The following is a 22142-nucleotide window of genomic DNA, read 5'->3' on the forward strand; positions in this document are numbered from 1 at the left end:
CTGGGCACCCGCAGGCTTACTCTCGTAGCCTCTCCGGTCTCGGGGCACATCAAGTTCCACCGCCGCCCTATCCCGGTTGGCTCAGTGGATAGAGCATCCGCCTGCGGACAGAAGGGGTCGTGGGTTTGATTCCCGCGTGCAGGGGGCAGCCGATCAGTGCTCTCTCTCATCATTGATGTTTCTATCTCTCTCACCCTCTCCATTCCGCTCTGAAATAAATAAAAAAAATATTTTTTTAAAAAAAGATCTGCCCTAACCGGTGTGGCTCAGTGGGTAGAGCGTCGGCCTGCGGACTGAAAGGTCCCAGGTTCGATTCCGATCAAGGGCATGTACCTTGGTTGCGGGCACATCCCCAGTAGGGGGTGTGCAGGAGGCAGCTGATCAATGTTTCTCTCTCATTGATGTTTCTAACTCTCAATCCCTCTCCCTTCCTCTCTGTAAAATATCAATAAAATATATTAAAAAAAAAAAAAAAGATCCACCACCGCTCCCTCCCCACCTGCCTCTGCGCCCGCCGCCTAGTCAGGAACTCTCCAGGCGCCCATAGCAACTGGACACGCCGTTGCTAACAGAACTGACGCCTTTCACTCGGCGTACACGGTTCCCCAGCCCATGAATTATGTCCCTGCCGGGACCCCGTAACCAAGGCACCGCCTCCTGTCCTCAGTCGGCCCGCCCCAGAGCCAGCTCAGGCAATCGCGTTGCCCGTGCCGATGACGTCACGGCCGCCGAGGCCAATCCGAGGGCCGCGCGGTACAGGTCCTCCTGCGCTCCCGTCGCTCGGGGCGGAGTAGGCGTGCGTCGCGCCTGCGCAGTGGCTCTGACCGTCGGCTCCCAGCGCGTGGAAGCTACTTCGAGCCGCGCGCGCGCGTCCGCTCGGTCCAGGTCCTGGCTGCTGCGGCGGCACGCGGCGCTCGCGGGCCATGTCCTGGCTCTTCGGCATCAAGGGCCCCAAGGGCGAAGGCGAGGGACCCCCGCTGTCCCTGCCGCCCGTGCAGCCTGGGGCTGAGGGAGGCGGCGCAGGAGACCGGCCGGCGCCCAAGGACAAATGGAGCAACTTCGACCCGACGGGCCTGGAGCGCGCGGCCAAGGCGGCGCGCGAGCTGGAGCACTCGCGTGAGTGCGGCGGGGGCTTGGGCGGGCGGGGGCTTCTCCACCGAGAGCCGGTCCACCGACTCCCCGAGGCAGCGGGCACTTGGGGGCCCTCTAGCCCCTCAGTCGTCTGAGCCATAGAGATGCACGTGGCTGTCGGAGGCCCTACTTGCCGCGTAGGACGCTGGCCTCCAGGGGCGAATCTGCCCGAGCTCCCCCGCGTGCAGGGCGGTTCGGGCTCCTAGCGCCCTGGGCACCGTCCCAGCTGCCACGTGCCCTTCAGGTGAGGAGACCAGCGCCGAGCGGACTCTCCGAGGTTCCAGGTTCCAGGGGGCGCTGGTTCCGGCTGGGCCTGGAGTCCAGTCCCCGCCCTGGGCCGGCGCTCCTTCCCCTTCTTGCTGCCTCCACGTGGGACGGCCGAGGCGTGGTCAGATGTGGTGGTTGCTAGCAGGGTTCTACTTACGAAGAAGAAGCATGGCTGCGAGTCATTGGTTTTATTTTATTTTTAAAATATTTTTTGTTGATTTCAGAGAAGTGGTGAGAGGGAGAGAGAGAGAAACATCACTGATGAGAGAGAATCATGCATCGGCTGCCTCCTGCCCGGCCCCTCCTGGGGATGGAACCCACAACCGGGCATGTGCCCTGATTAGGAATCGAACTGTGACCTCCCGGTTCATAGGTCGATGCTCAACCACTGAGCCACGCCAGCCGGGCTAAGGAGAACATTGCAGGTTATTGGGATCCGTTAGCTTTCAGGTAGGCGAGGTCTGTAAAGCAGCAGGTCAGACAGCCCTGGCCCAGCCTGGTGACCTTCCTGACCAGGGTCCTCCAGGCACCAGAGCCCCCAACTTCCCTTTCTCCTGTGACTTGGACCATTTGTCTCAAGATGTAGTGTAAGTGTTTCAGAGCCTGGAATGCAGAAGACACTAATAAACGCTGATTGAAAGAACATAACGGCTCTCAAACGTTTGTTTAAGCCGAGGTGCCCTTTTTTCAGAGGAGACCCATAGAGAAGCCTCGTGAACAGGGGGAAGCGGAACTTCCCCGGGGAACTTTGTGGCTCAGCCGTGCCCTTCCCCGGGGTCTACGTGAACCTCCTTGGCAATGGCCTGCGGGCCTGCCTGGCTCTCCAATCCGAGAGGCACATTCCAAACACCTAGGCCAGTGGTGGGCAAAGTGCGTTTGCCGACCACTGGGAGAGGGGCTTAATCACAAGGAACAGCAGCAGCCTGTAATTATTGGAATCGAGAGTCTAGGTCAGTGGTCGGCAAACTCATTAGTCAACAGAGCGGCAAACCGCGGCCCGTGAGCTGCATGTGGCTTGTGAGCCGCAGTTTGCCGACCACTGACCTAGGCTTTTGGGCCGCGGCCCAGGACAGCCTGCTATGCCTGGGACACGCCCACGCAGGCTAGGGGTATTGTGCTTTCTAGGTAACTTCAGTCATCAGGTTGGGTTGAGAAATAGTGGATAGCCTCTGAACATCTGGGGTGATCACAGACTTCTGTCACGTGACCTGATTTCTTGTTAAAGGCTTCGTTGGGGGACACCTTTCTGCCCCACCTCCTGTGGGATTGCACCCACTTCCCACGTCCAGAATGTCAACATTTTCCCGCTTTTAGGAGCTGAACCCTGACTATTGGCTCCCCCATGCCACGCAGTCACATGGACCATCTGAGGGGCCAGCTGCAGGGCCTCCCTCCTGCCTGCTCCTGCCTCTGAGGTGCTCCCACGTCTCCTGCCCCAGAACACTCTCCACCTGGGTCCCCAGGGCCTGTCTGCTGTCTGGCCGCCAACCCCCCTCCAAGCGGCGTGTTCTACAGAGTCCTCGGGCCACCACCTGGGGCTGCGGTCCCCCCATTAGTCTCCACATCCAGCAGCTGTCCCAGATGTGCAATCTACCCCCTTTTTGTTCCTGCCACCCTTTCAGGCCTCCCCGCGGCCCAGTAGGAGAGGATTCACCCTGGCAGCCCGCCCCTTCCTGTCCCTAAGGCCTTCTTCCCTGTGTCTCACGCCCGTCTCCCAGGTCCCCTCTGCAGCCTGTCCTCCCCAGACACCCGGTTCTCACTCAGGCCGCCGTGCCGCAGTGCTGGGTTTCAGCCTCTCGGCCACTGGAGCCGTCCTCAGTGCCACTCCAGCCGGGCCGCTGCCTGTCCTTCAGGTCTCTAGTGCGCCCCTGTGTCCCAGGTCTCCGCCCTCGGCGGCCAGAGCAGCACATTTAGCTTGAGGTGCCCGGGAGCGCCAGCCCACCTGCCTGAGCACTGCGGGCGGGCGGGTGCCTGGAGGAGCTCCCTGCCCGTGTGGCTGCTACTTGATGCTCCGGAGTACACGCCTCCTGGTGCAGAAAGATGTCAAGGTGACGAACTGTTGCTGTTGGTACTGAAACCGCAGCCTGTGATCAGCGGGGCGACTGGGAGCCAGGCCTGTGCGGAGCTGTTAACCTGCTTTCTCATTTCTCTCCTCCGAGGGTCAGTTGGGTGGGTGGGTGGGGGACGCTGTGTGCTCCAGTGTCAGGTGCTCCAGTGTCAGGTGAGGTGCTCAGAGCTTAACCTGGCTCCAAAGGTCACATGAGCAAGCCGGGTGGCTGGGGTTCGGTCCCGGCGTGGTGGGCCTGACATCCACGTTCTGTCTTGTGCTCTCGGCTCCCTCCCGGTCAGAGTCACTTGTTAAAGGGCTCCTGTGGTCGGTTCAGCCTTTGGCTTTGTGGCTTTCCACGCTCACCAGTGCAGCGGGCTGGGGCCCTAGTGCCCTCATGCTGCCTCTCAGAGGGGTCCTGGCAGTGGGGTTCCAGGAGACGCTTCCCCAGCTTTGACACTCCATGCCAGACCGCGGGTCCCAGGGGCTCATGCAGACGCCCAGGCTTCCGCCACGTCTGTCTAATGCGTGGGCTGTGCTCACGGTGGCAGTTGAACTCCGAAAAAAACCCCAAACTGTAAACTGATGTTACGTGCAGTTGGAGAGGAGATCCCTGTACAACCTGAGTCGCCCTCCACGGATGGCGACTTCCCAACCGCTCAGATAGAAAATTATGTCTCCAGCCCACGGTTGGCTGCATCCGCGGAGGAGAAACCCAGGGATACTGAGAACTGACTGTGTTTACCGAGAAAAGCCGCGTGTGCGTGGACCCGTGAAGCTCAAACCCATGGAGTTCAGGGGTCGGCCAAGCCCAGAGGAGCAGGAGTTGGGGGGTTCATTTCCAGAACCCAGACATAGACAGGTGTGACCTCCACCTTAGCAAGGAATCAGGTGGACAGCATCCTGGCACCTGTGTTCCTAGTACCAGCTCTGTGAAGAGCCGCCTCCCGGGGCTCATGGCTCATTTCTAATCTAATTCTCATCCACCTTCTTGCCTGCATGTGCTTGACAGCAGGTCCGTCACCTGTCAGAGGCTTGAGAGAAATGCATGGCCCGGAAGAAACAAAGGACATTGGCTGCGGGCTTGCTTTTGGTTTCATTGGGAAAGGCCTCAGGGGGCGAGGGTCCGCCTCTGATGGAACCCTCCAGAATGTGATGGCCCCCGGGGGACGATCCCTCGCACGGGAGGTGGGGGTAGAGCAGACGTAGGTGACAGTCACTGATCAGGATGAAGTTGGGCAGGTGTGCTTTGAGGCTGGGCGAGCTGTGGTCTCCCTGACAGCCTCTCGGCAGCATGGAGTCTCCCCTGGCACCCACGGGTCCTAAGGCCGGCTCCCGCACTCCTCCTCCGCAGGGCACGCCAAGGAGGCGCTGAGCCTGGCCCAGATGCAGGAGCAGACGCTGCAGCTGGAGCAGCAGTCCAAGCTCAAAGTGAGTGGTGGGCAGGTGCTGCCGGGCCGGGAGGAGATGCCCAGGAGGGGGGGTGCTTCCTTCCGCCACGGTTAGGAGGGACACAGAGACATGGTCACGGGGTGAGCTCCTGCAGCAGAACCTGTGCCCAGACCTGTCCACTCCGAGCGCGCGGGTGCGGGCGGGGGTTGTCGGGAGCGGGAGCCCGAGCTGCCAGCCCTGAGAGGAGGCCGTGGGGCCTGGGCCTCAGCACTGTGTGTCCACAGGAGTACGAGGCCGCCGTGGAGCAGCTGAAGAGCGAGCAGATCCGCGTGCAGGCTGAGGAGCGCAGGAAGACGCTGAGCGAGGAGACGCGGCAGCATCAGGCCGTAAGGGCTGCAGGGCCCCGCGGGCACCGAGGCTGGGGACCAGGAGGGGGCTGCGGGGCGCGCCATGGTCCCACCTGCCGTCGGGGTCTCTTGTTGACCCTCGAGGACCTGGGGTGGCCTTGCACACCCCCAAGGCCCGCGGTCCCTCCGTGCTGAGTGTCCGTGTGCGTGTCCTTGCTGACAGCACCTGTGGGGCTCGTGGCTTCTTGGAGGCTCCGGTGCCCAGTCGGGTCTGGGGCCAAGTGTTGGCTGTGGGTCGCCCACCAGCTTCTCCAGCTGCACTGTGTTCACGCTGCTCTCTCCCTCCCTAGAGGGCCCAGTACCAGGACAAGCTGGCCCGGCAGCGCTATGACGACCAGCTGAGGCAGCAGGTGAGTCGCGCCTCTGCAGGCGGGAGAGCCTTGTCCTGCAGCTGGAGGGCCAGGGCTGTGGATGCGAGGGCCGTGCTGGGTCCTGGGAGCTGTAGTTGGACTCCCGCACGTGCACACCCCTGCCCCGGGGCTCCTCCACGCTGTGTCTGTGGCCTCCACGCTGTGTCTGTGGCCTCCACGCTGTGTCTGTGGCCTCCACGCTGTGTCTGTGGCCTCCACGCTGTGTCTGTGGCCTCCACGCTGCTCCACGGCCTCCACGCTGTGTCTGTGGCCTCCACGCTGTGTCTGTGGCCTCCACGCTGTGTCTGTGGCCTCCACGCTGTGTCTGTGGCCTCCACGGCAGAGACGGGCTCCAGCTGTTCTGAGGGCTCACCCAGGTGGCACGTGGCTGGGAACCTGGCTGATGTGACAGGTTCCTGAGGGGAGGTTTCAAACGTTTGTGCCTCTTGTGAGCATTGTAGCTTCAAGTTTTTAAAATACGTATTTTTTTATTGAGAGAGAGAGAGAGAGAGAGAGACATCAACAATGAGAATCATTGATCGGCTGCCTCCGAGCCTGCAATCCACCGGGCATGTGCCCTGACCGGGAATCAAACCGTGACCTCCTGGTTCCTAGGTTGATGCTCAACCACTGAGCCATGCCAGCTGGGCTATAGCTTTTACATTTAACAAGCAAAAACCAGAGTGTTTTATGGACACCCGTGGCCGAGCTGTGCCAGGGGTGGGGGCTCCTGGACCTGGCTCCCGGGAGCGTGCGTGGCCCAGCCATGTTCAGGCCTGCCTGCCCGGGCTGTGGATTGGTGTGAACTGGAGGGACCAGGCCCGTGCATGTGGCCAGAGAGAGGGCCAGGGCCCGACAGGCAGTCTCCTTGAGGTCAGCCCCTAGGAGCGTGCGTGTCCTCACATTGAAAGCTTTTCCTTTTTCTTGTGGTTTCTTCTCAGCAACTTCTCAACGAGGAGAATCTACGGAAGCAGGAGGAGTCGGTGCAGAAGCAGGAGGCCATGAGGCGAGGTAGAGTGGTCAGCTCTCCGGGCGGAGGAGCCATGTCCTCAGCGGCCTAGGAGGCCGTGGCCCGAGAAAGGCTCGTGGGCACGTGGGTGGGTCGGCGCCACTTTAGGCACTTGGAGCCCCAGCTGGGCTTCCTGAGGTCGCGGTGGGTCTCTGCCTCTGAGCGGCTTTAAAGCGGAAACCGGCGGCTGGGCGTCCCGAGTTTGGTCGTCTTCTGCCCGGGGCACCCAGGGTCTCACGTGCGTTACTCTCCCGTGAGAAGTGCCTGAATTCCGGGCTCCTCTATCGAGGACCCGCCTGCTGGAGGGGCAGGGACCCCGGGCCTGGGGCTGAGCGCGCTCCCTGCCTTCCGTGCAGCCACCGTGGAGCGGGAGATGGAGCTGCGGCACAAGAACGAGATGCTGCGGGTGGAGGCCGAGGCGCGGGCCCGGGCCAAGGCCGAGCGTGAGAACGCGGACATCATCCGGGAGCAGATCCGCCTGCGGGCCGCCGAGCGCCGCCAGACCATCCTGGAGTCCATCAGGTGAGGCCGCCCTGGTCCCGGGCAGCCTGTGCTCACACGCTGACGAGGAGACTGCCTGTCCGGCCCTTGCCCTCTCTCTGGCCACGTGCACAGGCCTGTACCTCCTGCTCACACCAGTGCTTCCCCGACAGGACGGCTGGCACCCTGTTTGGCGAAGGGTTCCGGGGCTTTGTGACCGACTGGGACAAGGTGACAGCCACGGTAAGCACCACTGTCCCACACAGCTGTTGGCATGGTGGCGAGGGGGTGAGGGCGCGGTGGCGAGGGGGTGAGGGCGTGGTGGTGAGGGTTGGCATCACTCGCCTCCTTCCTGCCCTCCGCAGGTGGCCGGCCTGACGCTGCTGGCTGTGGGGATCTACTCCGCCAAGAACGCCACGCTGGTGGCTGGGCGGTACATCGAGGCGCGGCTGGGGAAGCCGTCCCTGGTGCGGGAGACCTCCCGCATCTCAGTGCTGGAGGCGCTGCGGCACCCCCTGCAGGTAAGGGCCTGGCTGTCAGGGGACCAGTCCTCCCGGCACTGTGTCCTGCCCACTCCTGGAGTGACAGCCAAACACCCCTGTCCTCCTTCCTCCATTTCCCCACGTACGTCCCCCTTCTGCACGTGGGATTTGCTCTGGGTTTGTCCTCGATGCGTCCCTGGAGGCCTGTGTGCGCCAGCACGGGGGGGGGGGGGGGTCCTTGGGGTGGGGGAAGCCTCATGCAGTCCGCTCAGTCCCCTGGAGTCGCCTCTGGGTGTTTACACACAGCTGGGGCTCCCCATGCCCTTTTCCTGTAAGAGAAGTTGCTGGAAGTCATGGTGTCGCTGCCTCCCACCCCCACGCCCACCCCCACCCCGGAAGCATACTTCATGCCCGCGTGGATCCGAGGCCTGTTCTCCCCTGGGCTGGGATCTCTGTGTCAGTCGCGATGTGGGTGACGGAGAAAAAGAGAGGGCAACAGCGACCTGCCTGTCGCCCAGCAACCAGACGGCTGGTCAGTCAGCCTTCGGGAGCCGGCCCGTGTCCTGAGCGTGGGCCGGCAGGGCTGCATCCGTGACCCTGACCCCGGCTCCCCCGCAGGTCAGCAGGCGGCTGCTCAGCAAGCCTCAGGACGCGCTGGAGGGCGTGGTCCTCAGTGTGAGTGGGCTGGGCTGGGCGGGCAGCGGCGGGTGTGGGGCACTGCCTGGCGAGCCCAGCCTGGGATACGCTGCCTCCTGTGCTGCCCAGGTGCCCGGGAGGGACAGACTGGGCAGAGGGCGTCCCTCTAACCAGCTGCTTGTCCCCTGGTAGCCCAGCCTGGAGGCCCGAGTGCGGGACATCGCCATAGCAACGCGGAACACCAAGAAGAACCACAGCCTGTACAGGAACGTGCTGATGTATGGGCCGCCCGGGACGGGCAAGACCCTGTTTGCCAAGGTGAGAGGCGCCCTCCCCTAGTGGTGCCTGCCTGGGGCCCGGATGCCATGGGCAGGGGCCGGGGTAAACCTTGTCTGCTTTACTGGGAGGAAAACCGCTTGTCCAGCCCAGCCCTTGTTAGCGCCGCCCGCCCCCTCCTCTGCTTTCCCCTCTTCCCGCCTCCACACCCCACCCTCTGCCTCTACTGTCTCCCCAGAAATTGGCGCTGCACTCAGGCATGGACTATGCCATCATGACGGGCGGGGACGTGGCCCCCATGGGGCGGGACGGCGTGACAGCGGTGCACAAGGTCTTCGACTGGGCCAGCACCAGCCGGCGAGGGTGAGCGGCACCTCCCGGGGCCCGGGCGCGCTCCCAGCCCGATTCCTAGTGGCCCTGGCTGTCTGGGAAGGAAGGGGTCAGGGACTTCCCGCAGCCAGTCCTGGCGCCCTGGCGTCCTGGCGCCCCGGCAGCACCGTGCAGGGGGACGTTCACCACCTGCGACGCCCAGCGGCCGGGCCTCACAGGAGCCACTTGGTGCCGTGGGTGTTTAGTTCAGGCCAGGTTCTGGCCGCTCTCTCCTGACGGTGGCACTTGGCACGCCCCATCGCGGGTCGAGGTCTGGGTCCCCAAGCTGCTGAGGGCGCGTGGGGTGGGGGCTCCTGAGCACCTGCCGTCCCTGGGGCCGCCCAATGGGACCCTCCCTCAGGCAGCCCCTCCCCCACAGCCTCCTCCTGTTCGTGGATGAAGCGGATGCCTTCCTCAGGAAGCGAGCCACCGTGAGTGTTCTGGAAGCTTCTGTCTGGCGGTGGGCCCGGGGGTGTGTTCAGCGGCTTAGGCGAGCCTAGGCGTCCGCTACAGCTGTGCTTTCTGGGAGGGTCGTGCCTGAGGGCGGCCAGGCCTGCTCCGCAGCGGAGCTTCTTTGCTAAATCTTGTTGGAGAAGCAGAAGCATCCGTGGCATTCCTTGGAATCTTTCTGACCAAGCTGAGGTTCCTAGGCGCCACCGGGGAGCAGACACGCTGCCTCCCACGGGCGGCTCAGCCCCGCCGCTCGGCCCGCCGGGTGCCTGACCGGCTTCTCTCTGCAGGAGAAGATCAGCGAGGACCTCAGGGCGACTCTGAACGCCTTCCTGCACCGCACGGGCCAGCACAGCAGCAAGTGAGGCGCCCGCAGCTCGGGCCCCGTGCAGAGCGCCTGCCGCGTCCGTCCACCCGGTCCTCCGCGCCGCCCACGGGGAGCCGGGCCTGCCTGTCCACGCTGCTGCGGGGCGGGGTGGGGGTAGGGCGGCACTGCCGACCCAGTGCCCGCGGTGCCCACACGTGTCCCGCTCTGGGACGTCCCGTGTCCCTTGTGTGGTGTGTCTAGGAAACAGATTTGCTGGGGTGTCCAGGCAGTGGCCCCACAGCTGGGTCCCCTGATACACAGATGCCCCGAGTGGGCTGGCCCCTTCTCAGACCCCTAGTCACGCTCTTCTGCATCGGCGAGGCCCTCCAGCTCCCCCCACACTGGTCACAGAGGGCGCCCAGCTCCCCCCACAACTGGTCACAGAGGGCGCCCAGCTCCCCCCACAACTGGTCACAGGGACGCCCAGCCCTGCTGGTGGGCATGTCCCTCAGGCCTCGGCTGTGACCCCGAGAGGTGGCTGTTCCTGTGAGCTGGACTTGGCTCAGCTAAACCCTGGCCCTGAGCCCCGGCTTCCTGGTTGGAGGGCAGAGGTCTGTCTCAGACCTGGGGTCTCTGTTCCTCCTGCACAGCAAGGCTTATCCAGCCTCCCCATTGGGGCCATCGGCCAGAGATGCATGTGATGGGGCAGGGGCAGATCTGTTGGAGGGAGGGTGGACCACGGGCCAGTGCAGGGTCTTAAAAAGCCCAGCCCGAACCTGCTAGGCGGGGGCAGGAGGGGGCAGGTGGACAGGAGGGGGCAGGTGGATAGGGAGCAATGGGTAGACAGAAGTGGAATCTGCTAGAAAACCACCTGGGAAGGTTGGCCTGCGCCCCAGCCATGAGCATCCCAGCAGCGAGCACTCGGCTCTGGAGCCCTCAGCTCCTGCTTCTGTCGCTGCAGGTTCATGCTGGTCCTGGCCAGCAACCAGCCCGAGCAGTTCGACTGGGCCATCAACGACCGCATCGACGAGATGGTCAACTTCGAGCTGCCGCAGCGGGAGGAGCGGGAGCGCCTGGTGAGGATGTATTTTGACAAGTATGTTCTTAAACCAGCCACAGAAGGAAAGCAGTAAGTGTCCTGGAGCCGCCAGCGCTCCCTGCCCTCGCTGGGGTCCTCCCAGCAGGGCCTGGGCCCCCAGCTCCTGGTTCACACTGTACCCTGACACCTAACGAGTGCCTTCATGAGGGTCTCAGGGTGGGTCATGTGTGGCTTCGTCCCTGGAGGCCCTGCCACCCCCTGTTCACCTGCTCCCTCCCGTCCACCTGCCCCCTCCTGTCCGTCTGCCCCCTCCCGTCCACCAGCCCCCCCGTCCACCTGCCCCCTCCCGTCCACCTGCCCCCTCCTGTCCGTCTGCCCCTTCCCGTCCGTCTGCCCCCTCCCGTCCACCTGCCCCCTCCCGTCCACCTGCCCCTCCCGTCCACCTGCTCCCCCCATCACCTGCCCCCTCCCGTTCACCTGCCCCCTCCCGTCCACCTGCTCCTCCCATCCACCTGCTCCTCCCGTCCGTCTGCCCCCTCCTGTCCACCTGCCCCCTCCCGTCCATCTGTCACTCCTTGTCCACCAGCTTGGCCCCTGTGTCCCTGTCCAGCTCTCCGCCGGGTCCTGGAGTTGACAGCCCATCCTTGTCTGTTACTCAGAGTGCCTTAAGGAGGCAGATCCAGGCCACAGTCAGGCCTGGGCGGTGAGGGCCATGGTGGGCGGTTGCAGACCTAGAGCTTTGCTCTGAGACCTCCATCCACGGCCACCCCGACTCCTAGGAGCCCGGGGCCCTTTGCCAGCATGCAGCAGGCCCCCCTCTTGCAAAGCCCACGTGGGGGTGGCGCCCTCAACACTGTCCAGGCTGCGCCTCACTCGCCGTGGTGCCTGCCGTGCTCCAGATAAGCAGAGCCTGGCTATTTTCACCGTCTCCAGGGGACGGGTCTCGGCAGCTCTGACCCGAATCCCTCCGTGCTGGCAGCAGGGAGAGCGGCCTCTGTTCCAGACGGACTGTGCCTGCTGCCACCCTGCGTGCCTGCCCCCAGCTCCCCTGGGCCGCCTCCTCCCTTTGCCCCGGCATCCCGGCCGCATGGTGGTGGGTTTCTGAGGCCTTTGCATGAGTGTCCGAGTGGTTCTCCCGGCCCTTCAGCCAGACCCACCTGGGGAGGCTCGGCGCACGTGAGGTCGGCCTGAGCTTCACACCGGTCGAGGCATTGCTCCCTCCCTGTGACTTCCTGCTGCTCCGCTGGTTCCCACCTCATCCCTGATGCAGCTTCAGATGCTCCGCAGCCTGGGGCTGGGCAGGGCTGGCGGAGAAGGAAGGACATGGTCCCTGGCCCCGGTGCACGGTGGGGCCCCTCCTTTTCTCGTTTCTCAGCACAGCCACTGCCTCCGCAGCAGGCACGCCCCACTGTCCTTAGCCCTAGTCCCTGCCTGGGCCCTCGGGCTCCAGGAGGAGCGGAAGTGCTGCCAGGGCAGGAATGCCAGCTGTGCCGTGCGGGGTTCCCTGCACAGCCTCCTGCCCCGAGTCCCGCCCGCCCTCTGTGGGGGTCGTCGGGCCCTCACAGGCCTCTGTTCTTGCTGGGAGGCCGGGGCCCCCGGCGTCATGTGGGAACGAACCCTCCTCACAGGCGCCTGAAGCTGGCCCAGTTTGACTACGGGAAGAAGTGCTCCGAGATTGCACGCCTGACCGAGGGCATGTCGGGCCGGGAGATCTCCCAGTTGGCCGTGGCCTGGCAGGTGAGTGGGCATACGCCACCCTCTCCCTCTGAGGTGTCCCAGCAGCCGCTCCTGGGGTGCCCCATCCTGGAGGCTTCTGCTCCTTGGCTGCCCAGCTCTTGCATCTGACGGCCCGACCACCGGAAATTCAGAAGTGCTTGTAAACGGCTATTTCATTCACTCAGTACACGTCTACTTCAGTTTGAAGTGTGGCTCAGGGATGCAGGGGCTGCTTTAGAACGAGCTGGGTTTGCTGCTGTAACACATAGCCCCGGATTGCAAACTACTGTCCTGCGGGCCAGGAGGGCTCTGCTCTGGGCCGTCCTCGGCGGGACCCAGGCCTGTGGCGGTGGCTGGAGGACAGAGGTCTTAGCTCGGGATGCAGTGAGGGTGCTCATCACAGGAGCGGCAGGGGCAGCCCAGGCCGGGCTCAGAGCCGGGTGAGCAAAATGCCGGTCCTCTTAGTGATGGGACTCGCTCTCGATGCCCCACACGGGCCGAGGTTGCTCGGGCAGCTGGGGAGATAGAGCTGGACTGGCTCAGGCCCCTGCTTGGTGGACACCCATTGCTGTCCACTCAGCAGGCTCGGTCAGAGCAACAGGCTGGTGACAGGAAGCAGGTAGGTCCCTGCGTCATCTGGAAGGGGGGTGGCCCATGGTCACCTAAAGGTGACCTGCTTGGCAGGAAGAGTGGGCCACCCTGGGCCTGATTACCAAACTTTGGTGACCCCACCCAGGTGCCTGCCCCCGTTTGGGGTGGGAGCCCTGGGCACCGGGGGCAGAGCTGCGGGCAGTGGCCTGTCTCATGGTCCGTGTTTCTGGAAGGACTTTTTGTAGATGGTGCGGGTCCTCTGAGGGGCAGGCCCTGTGGACCAAGTTGCTCAGTGTTCAGGGGCAGTTGGGCCTGGCGGGGCCACTCACCCCATCAGAATTGCTGGGGCTCCTGCTGCCCCTCCGTGTTGAGTGCGATTGTCCCCCGAATGGCCTGTGGTGGTTCTGTGGTCTGTGCCCTGGCAGAGGGCCGCTCTGCTGTCAGAGCGAGGCCCTCAGTTCTGCAGGGGGGCTGGGCTGCTTCCCAAACTCCCTGGGGCTTTCTAATTTTAGAAAGTCACTGAGAAACTCACGGAGTGAGACCAGGCCAGGGGCCAGGTGGGTGGTGCAGGGATGGCACCAAGTCTGGGCTGCAGATCACCTGTGAGCAGGCGTGAGTGGGCACACGTGTGTACTGGAGGCAAGGTGTGTGCCATCAGCGGGTAGGAGTGTGTTCTGCCCAGGAAGGGTGTTGGCCAGCCATCCCCTGGCAAACTCGGCTCCCACCTGCTCTGACTTGGCTCCCACCTGCCCCCACCTAGAAGGAGGACATCTCCAAGAAACAGGCTCATTGTTGGGGAAGCAGCATGGAGGGTGGGCCGGCCAGGCTGTCATTCAGGGCCTGGCCCTGCCTGCAGGGTGAGTGGCCTGGTGCCTGGGGGTCTCCGAGCCTGAGGCTGGGACACCTTTCCCCATGCAGGCAGCTCTGGGTGCCCTGCCCTGCCTCAGTGCTCTCTCTCCCTGCCAGGCCATGGCGTATGCCTCCGAGGACGGGGTCCTCACCGAGGCCATGATGGACGCCAGGGTCCAGGACGCCATCCAGCAGCACCGGCAGAAGATGCAGTGGCTGAAGGCCGAGCGAGCCAGGCCCGAGGGCAGCCAGCCCCCGCTCCCGAGTGCACAGACGGAGTGAGCTGGGCCTGGACCCTGGGGTGCACTGGCTGGGCAGCATCGAGGGGCAGCACGAGGTGCCGTTTCCCGGAGGTAGATGGTGCTGCACAGCTGCCCCGGGTTCCAGTCTTCCTCTGGTCAGGCCAGGGCAGCATTCCGGGCCTGTGCCGAGGACAGCTGCGGCTCTGGTGTCTGATGGGAACCTGCCCCTCCAAGCTGTGGTTGTGGCCGGAGAGCATCAGGCTGGGGCCACGCCTAGGACACCCCTGGGAGAGGTGTCTCCAGCCAGGCCCAGGGCAGGGAGAAGGCACAGGTCTCTGGCGGCTGGCTGCTGCTGCTGCGGCTGTGACCTGCAGTGGGCGGAGCCTGACCTTGCCCGGCCCCACCCAGCCCGGAAGCCAGCAAGGGCTGAGCGGAGCAGACCCCATGGTGCCCTGCCCGTCTCTGACCTGCGCTCAGCTTTGTGCCTTGGGTACCTGGTGGGGCTGCACCCGAGACCCCCGACCTGCTGGGGCGCTGCCCCGGCCCAGATGGCCTGCAGCCCTACCTCTAATGGAGCTGGGTGTTTTTGTCCAGAAGCTAATAAAAAACTGACACCATACCTCAGTATCTCATGGCTGGTGAGGGGCGGGGCTTGAGGGGGTCACGGGGTCACGTGAAAGAAGAGGCAGAGGCTGGAGCTTTCTGGAGAATTTACTGACCAGCAGGGGCGGGGGTCACAGTGAGGCGCCGACCAGGGATGCCCTGGGCAGGGTGGCCGCACTCGCCACAGCGGGGCTCAGGGGCCTTATTGCTGCTGGGCTGGGGCCTCCCTCAGACCCGGCTCCCCACCCCCAACTGGGGCCCGCGGACGCACACGCCCCATGCACATGCTCCCGTGTGCAGACGTGGGTGCGGCCGGGGTCCGGCCCCCTTCCCAGCCCAGACCCTTTCCCGGCCTCCCCTCCGCCAGGACGGAGAGAAGGACACAGCCGGCTCTAAGTAACAGACGTGGTCCTCGGCCAGGCGCAGGGCGTGGGGCCCCAGGCGCCCGCACCCTGCCTGGCCCTGGAGACCGGGGTCCTGCCCCCAGACCGGCCCCACCCCGACCCCTTTATAAAAAGAAGAGACAGCACCTTCCGCTGGACACACCCGGCGGCCGGGGCGCCCTGGCTCAGGCGGCCGTCCAGTCCTGTTCGTGGGCACGTGGCCAGCGGCCCCCAGAGTCCTGCGCGCGGCCTAAAGGTGCCGCGGGCTCGGGTGGCCGTTGTGGTAGAGTTTCTGCTTCACGTGCACCATGTTCCCGGCCGCCTCCTCGAAGGGCCGGTGCGGCCGCCGGCCCAGCTCCCGCAGGTTGCACAGCTTGGGCAGCCAGGTCCACGAGCCATCTGGTGGGTGTGGTCAGCATCCGGTCAGGGCGGGGCGGGCCGACGCGGAGGGTGGGGGGCGTAACCAGGGAATTATTGTGGGTGGTGCTGGGCTTGAGCTAGGTCTGGGTGAGCATGGCTCGGGGCGTGGCTCTGGCGGTGGGCGTGGTCTGGCTGACTGGTGGGCGGGGCTTAGCCTGGGCTGCGACAGACCGGGCGCGCCTTGAGGGGCGTGGTCCGTGCGAAGGGGGCGGAGCCAGGCTTGGGGGCACGGTCTCCGGGGCGGGGCGGTCTGGGAGCGAGGGGCGGGGCTCTGGTGTGGGGGCGTGGCGTGTGGGTGGGGATGTGTTGTGGGCGTGGCGGGGCGTGGTCTGGGTGAACTGGAGGGAGCCAGGAGCCTTGGGGCGCGGTCTGCGAGGGCGGGGCGGGGCCGCGGGGCGGGCGGCACTCACCGTAGCGCCGGCCGGCCCTCCAGGCGCGCACCGCGCAGTGCAGGACGCCGTCCATCCACACCAGGAACCAGCTGATGCAGAAGCCGAGCAGCAGCCCCAGCATGAGGTCGATCTCCTGCTTGGTGACGTTGTCCGTCACGAAGTAGTTCTCGGACGCGTCCACCACCGACTGGTCCCCGTCGTACGGGATCACGTAGTGGATGTGGTGCCTGGGGGCGGGGCAGCAGGGGGGCTGGCACCTCTCCCGCGGGGCGCGCGTGGGGCTCCCTGCTGGGGTCTCTGAAGCAGCCCTTGTGGGGTCTGAGGTCCGGAGGGGCCAGCGGACCCACCCAGGGCCCTGGTCCCCACGTGGAGGCTGCCCATAGGGTGGGGGTGTGCAAGACCAGTGGTCCGAGTGAAGTCCAGTCCGGGGCGTCTGCCCACACTTCACCCCCCCTCCTCTGCCCGGCCTGGGGCTTGTCGCTGACCGACGGGGTCACAGGCACAGTGCAGGTGGGCCAGTGGTTCCAGGCTGGAGACCAGGGCAGGTGTCCCTCTCTGATGGCAGGTTCAGAGCCCACCTGCTGGACAGGTGCTGACGCGGCGCCTCTGGGACCGCCCCTCTGGCCTATCCCTCTAAGGCGACACTAGCCCTTTCCTCAGCTCCCACCCAGGCACAGCCAAGTGTGGCCATCCTGCCTGGCTTCTGGTCTTCCTTCTCCTCTGTCCTTGATTCTCTGTCCAGAACCCATCCTTTCGTCCCCTCTCCTGGGCTGCCCCCCTGGCCTACGCCCTGCGCGGATCTGTAAGTCCTTTGGCCGCTCTGCTGCTCCCCATGGTCCATGGAACTGTCTAGGGTTCTCAGCCCGTGGCCCCTCCTCTGCATCCCAGCACCCGCCAGGAACTGTGCCATGGCTCTCAGCCTCCCCTGCCTCCACTGACGAGGCTCCGGCTCCTGAACCCTCCAGGCCCTCGCTTGCCTCTGAGGCTCCTCACAAGGTCTCATCAAGCCTCAGAGCTGCCTGGATACCTCCTCCTCCAGGGAGTCCTCCGGGCCCCGTGGTCCCAGGTGGAGTGGCCCTGCCCAGGACAGTGGACTCTGGGCTTGCCCCCACCCTCACCCCCTCACTGTTAAGAGAGCCTAGGAGCCCTAACCAGTGTGGCTCAGTGGATAGAGCGTCGGCCTGCGGACTCAAGGGTCCCGGGTTCGATTCCGGTGAAGGGCATGTACCTTGGTTGCGGGCACATCCCCAGCAGGGAGTGTGCAGGAGGCAGCTGATCGATGTTTCTCTCTCATCGATGTTTCTAGCTCTCTCTCCTTCTCCCCTCCTCTCTGTAAAAATATCAATGAAATATATTTAAAAAGAAGAAGAGAGAGAGCCTAGGAGCCGAGACACAGTGGGGTCCACGCACCCTTAGCCCCCAGCTGGCTACTGCAGACCCTCCTCTTGCCAGGCAGTGCCGGGGCCACCCTGGGGTCATCCTGTCCAGGAGGGCGCCTCTCCTGGTCCACCCCTCTCCGAGTCCCTTTGCTGGCGACGCTGACTCTCCATCCCCACCCCCTTCAGTCCCTGCCGCCCCATATGTCTGCTCTGAGCTCCAGCTGCTGCCTGGCGTCTCCATGTGGGATCTACAGACACCTCAAACTCACACCTAAAAATAGCTCCTCCCCCCCGATCCTGCTTCTCCCGTCGGCCCTCCAGTTAGATGCTGACACCTCCGCCTGGTCTTCCTATAGGTTCCTCCTTCCCCCACACTTTCCTATGCTCCCCGCCCCCCCGAGGTGTCCGTCCCCCAGATGGAAACTCCACGGTTCTACCTGACCTCAGGCCCTGCTGCACCAACATTGGCCACATGGGGTGCCTTCCTCTCCAGGGTCAGGGGAGTCCTGGAGCCCCAAACCCAGCCCAGGGGATGGCAGCAGACAGGCCTCTCTTCACACCCTCTCCTGCTCCTCCTGGGGACCCCTGCGCACAGCCCACAGAGCAGGGGCCCCCGCCCTAGGTCAGTCAGCAAGAACTGGCTGACACCTGGTAGCCATTGCTCATCTGATCAGTTTGTCAATAGCATTATGAATCATCAATGGGTGATGGAGCCCTAGACGGCTTGGCTCAGTGGATGGAGCATCGGCCCGCGGACTGGAGAGTCTCAGGTTTGAGTCCGGTCAAGGGCACCTACCTCCGTTGCAGGCTCGATCCCCAGCCTCAGTTGGGGGCATGTGCAGGAGGCAACCAATCGATGTGTCTCTCTTGTCTCTCCCCCTCCCTTCCATTCTAAAAATCAATGGAAAAAATATCCTCAGGTGAGGATGAACAACAGCAACAAAAAGCGATGGAAAACTAATGATCATCGGGGTTCTCAAACTTTTTAAACGGGGGGCCAGTTCACTGTCCCTCAGACCATTGGAGGGCCGGACTATCGTTTAAAAAAAACAGCTATGGCCGAAGCTGGTTTGGCTCAGTGGATAGAGCGTCGGCCTGCGGACTGAAGGGTCCCAGGTTCGATTCCGGTCAAGGGCACGTACCTTGGTTGCGGGCACATCCCCAGTGGGAGGTGTGCAGGAGGCAGCTGATCGATGTTTCTCTCTCATCGATGTTTCTAGCTCTCTATCTCTCTCCCTTCCTCTCTGTAAAATATCAATACAAAAATATACTTAAAAAAAAAAAACCTATGAACAAATTCCTATGTGCACTGCGGGCCCGGGACGCGTCGGCTGCTAAGCAGGACAGGCAGCGGCTCGCGGCGGGCCGGATCCATGTCCTCGGCGGGCCGCATGTGGCCCGCGGGCCGTCGTTTGAGGACGCCTGGTTATTATGTGCAACAGCTTCCAGGTCCCCAGGAGAGGACGCCCTTCACGAGCCGTTAGCCGGCCCATCACCCAGGGCACCCCAGGCCTCATGGGACTGATACTGAACATCACCACCCTCTTCTGCCTCCCCAGCCTCCTGGGCCTAGAGGACCTCTGGCGGGTCCTCACGGGACAACTGCCTCTGACCCCTGGACACACTGCTGGGCAGGGCAGGACACGTCAAAGGCTGGGCCACCACAGGAGCCAGACACGCCCCTGGTGTTCTGCAAGGAGGAGGCCAGGCACAGCCACCCGGAGGCTCAGCACCCCCAGAGGCTGGAGGCACAGCCTGCGCCCCTATCGCTGGCCCGGCACCAGCAACTCCCCGCCACCCCGTCCTTTGCCCACTCCTTTCTCCAACGCAGGCTCCTGGGGACGGGGCTCCGGTCTCCCATGTACACACGTATTTCCACGATGGGAACACACATGGGTCCTACCTGGACCATGCATGCTGCATGTGTTTACCTGAGGCCCAATGCATGTTATGTATACACGCCGGCCACATGCACAGGACATGGCGCATATACTATGGACTTGGCCCATGAGGTCCGCATGGGCGCATGTGTATGCCTTCCCAGGCACAAGCATGGTGCGTGTCACACGGAGATGCACATGCATGCGGCTTTGCACAGAGCCACCCTCTCTGTGGGCGCCGGGGCACATGCATGGATGTGTGTGCACAGACACCACCTGCTGGCACGCACACTGTGGAGCATTAATGTACATACATGTCCTCTGCATAAAACTTTCCACATAGGCATGTAGAAGGCATACACATATGTGCACGCTTATTCTTGTAGAGGGTGTGTACACACATGGGTAGAGTCCATTGTGGCAAATGTGTGTACATGGCATATACACGAATACTCCATGTGCAAAACTATGTGGGCAGTCACTGGACCCACATGGAGCACACTGGTCGCTGTATATTGTATCATACACATGTACTGGGCTTAGACATGTAAGTTGTCAATAAACAAGAATAGTTTGTACACCATATCATGTATGTAGTGATGTGTACAAAGCACACACATGTGGACACAAACATGCAGAAACATTATGTTCATAGGTGGCTTCCCACAGACACGCTAACCTGTGCACACAAGCCCAGCTGTGCATACCCCAAGGACATCTGTTGACATGAGTCCACGTGTACTCTGGACACTGCATATGACTCACACACGCACCCTGTGCAAACAGACTCTGAAAGCACATCCTGTCCACCCATCCTGTGAGGCCACAGGCCCAGAGATGCTGGTCACAATGCAGCAGCCCACACACATGTAAAATGTGTGTTACTAATGCTTCCAGAGCTCGGGGTCAGGGCCCGTGTTGTGCACACCACCAGTCCCGGGGGGACTCCAGGTCACCCCAGTTCACACCACTCACAGCCCTGGCCGCCCCAGGCAGGAACTCAGGGTGTCTCTGTGAGAGGATGGCCCCCGGGAAACCACTTGGAGGTTCCTGGCCAGCACAGGTGAGGGATGCTTGCACTGCTGTCTCCACCTGCTCCAGTGCCCAGTTCCGCTCCCACACACCGGTCGGCACCCGCAGGCAGGGAGCATGCGCAGTGAGGCCTGAAGCCCGCTTGCCTCTCATCCCCACGCCCACCACGTGGGCACACGTCTGGAGCAGGCGTCCAGGTCAGGGGTGAAGAACAGGGGTTCTGGGGTTCATGCCCCTATCTCTCGCTAGCTGTGTGGCCTTGGGCACGTCTCTAGCCGCTCAAGCCTCTGTCCGCTTTCTTACTGATTCCAGCCCGAGGGTGTCCTGTGGGGTGAGGGCGTGCATGCGGACATGAGCGTGTGCTGTGTACCCACACGTATATGCACAGACGGTACACACACTCGCGTCTCATGAGATGTTTATTTCGTACATGGACGTACACACATGCATGGCCCGGAGGACGCTGTCATTACATGTGCACAGGATGCGGGTCACAGCGGGTGGTGTGGCCTGGGCTCTCCAAGCTGAGTGACCTTGAGCAAGCTCCACCCCTTGCCTCAGTTCCTCCTCTGCACAGTGAGGGGGTGGGCCCGGCCCACCTTGAGTGGCAGCGCCTCCCTGTACCTGGCTCCTGGGAAAGTTCACGGACACCGTGCAGGGTCCTGGGCGGAGGCTGGTGCGCTCCGTGGGCACAGCCCTGGGCAGGATCCCTCCCGGACACCAGGCTGGGCTGCTGCTTCCTTGGCCTCCGGGCCCTGGACCAGGAGGCCTGGGCCTGCTCTGCCCATCGCCCTCTCTGTGAAGGCGTTTTGGGAGAGGGTTCTAACTGACCCGGCACGCACCCCCCGCCAGAACTCCACTGGCCAACCTCCAGGTGCCCGCAGGAGGCTGGCCAGCCCTTCCCCCGCAGGACCTGGTGCTGGACTCAGGGCCCCTTCGGCCTAGCGCGGCCCTTCGCAGGCCTGCTCGGGCTCCCGCACCCCAGTGGGCCCTGAGCCCCATACATGTGAGATCACGCGTGAGCCCCGCCGGGCACAGACTCACCGGCCACAGTTGCAGTGGCAGACGCGGTCCTCGCCCCGCAGGTGCGGGAGGATGTAGTTGTGGAATCGGTCCAGCAGCGCGTTCATGTCCATCAAGCACGCGATGGCCTGGAAGAGCCCATGACCGGTCAGACCCAGGAGCGGCCGGCCGGTGTCCGGGTGGGGGTGGGGCGCTGGGGACGGGGGAGCGCAGGCGGAGGAGTGGGGAGCGCAGGCCGGGGATGGGGGTGCTCAGGGCAGCCCAGGATGGGGAGCAGGCTGGGCAGGGGGAGCGCAGGCCGGGGATGGGGGTGCTCAGGGCAGCCCAGGATGGGGAGCAGGCTGGGCAGGGGGAGCGCAGGCCGCGCGGCCGGTAAACAAGGCGCGGGAGGGGGAGGCGGCCGGCGGCGCGCGGGCGCAGGAGGCGGGCGCGGGTGGGGGAGCGGGCGCGCGGGAAGCCCCTCCGCTCACCATCACGATCGACGCCCCCAGAATCATGAAGATCATGGTGTTCGCGCTCATGGACATCGGGCGGGGCCGGGCCGGGCCGGAGCGCCGCCCCCCGGCCCCGGCGCCCCCCCGGCCCCGGCCCGATGCTGAGCCCCCGGCGCCTCCGCAGAGGTCAGCGCGCCGCGCACCCACCGCCGTGGGCCTGGTAAGAGGCACGGGCCGGCAGCGCGGGGCAGGGGACTCGGTCGCTTCGGGGTCGTCCAGCCGCCGGGCCACCGCGCTCGCTGCGCTCCGCTCCGCCCTCGGCCCTGCCTCCCTCCCGTCCTCGCTCCGCGCGCTCCGGCCCCCTCTCCCTGCGCGCCCGCCTCCGGGAGGGACCACGCGGCCGCCCCGCCCCGCCCCCGCCCCCTCCCTGGGGCATCTGGTCAGTAGGGGGCCCTGGTCGCCTGCCCAGCAGCTCTGGAGCCCAACGTCCCGACCCCCGTGGTGATCCAGGGCCCCGAGCGCAGCTCCCTCCTTCTCCCCATTTGTCAGTGGAAGT

The 22142-nt window shown here is 64.2% G+C and overlaps 2 protein-coding genes across 3 annotated transcripts; one reads left to right on the plus strand and one right to left on the minus strand.

Moving 5' to 3' along the window:
- The first annotated feature begins 787 nt into the window (after positions 1–787).
- LOC308239961 (ATPase family AAA domain-containing protein 3) lies at positions 788–14658 on the plus strand. The gene is made up of 16 exons (XM_080652846.1): positions 788–1116; positions 4800–4876; positions 5122–5223; positions 5535–5594; positions 6536–6605; positions 6960–7125; positions 7257–7326; positions 7449–7604; positions 8184–8240; positions 8394–8519; positions 8716–8840; positions 9226–9277; positions 9587–9657; positions 10565–10732; positions 12271–12379; positions 13916–14658. Exons 1-16 carry the CDS (start codon positions 924–926, stop codon positions 14078–14080), a joined length of 1767 nt encoding a protein of 588 aa, XP_080508972.1. The 5' UTR covers positions 788–923; the 3' UTR covers positions 14081–14658.
- A 76-nt stretch (positions 14659–14734) lies between these two features.
- Positions 14735–21816, minus strand: TMEM240 (transmembrane protein 240). Of its 2 annotated transcripts, XM_080655215.1 has the most exons (4): positions 21623–21816; positions 21174–21280; positions 15857–16065; positions 14735–15425 (listed from the first exon to the last, which is right to left on the minus strand). In XM_080655215.1, the coding sequence occupies exons 1-4, from the start codon at positions 21677–21679 to the stop codon at positions 15277–15279; spliced, it is 522 nt and encodes a 173-aa protein (XP_080511341.1). In that variant the 5' UTR covers positions 21680–21816; the 3' UTR covers positions 14735–15276. The 2 variants fall into 2 exon arrangements, with proteins under 2 accessions (XP_080511341.1, XP_080511340.1); XM_080655214.1 differs by lacking the exons at positions 14735–15425; positions 15857–16065 and adding an exon at positions 20420–20925.
- Positions 21817–22142: the final 326 nt, after the last annotated feature.

Source organism: Plecotus auritus (assembly GCF_963455305.1).
Source record: "Plecotus auritus genome assembly, chromosome: 2".
NCBI classification, from domain to species: Eukaryota; Metazoa; Chordata; class Mammalia; order Chiroptera; family Vespertilionidae; genus Plecotus; species Plecotus auritus.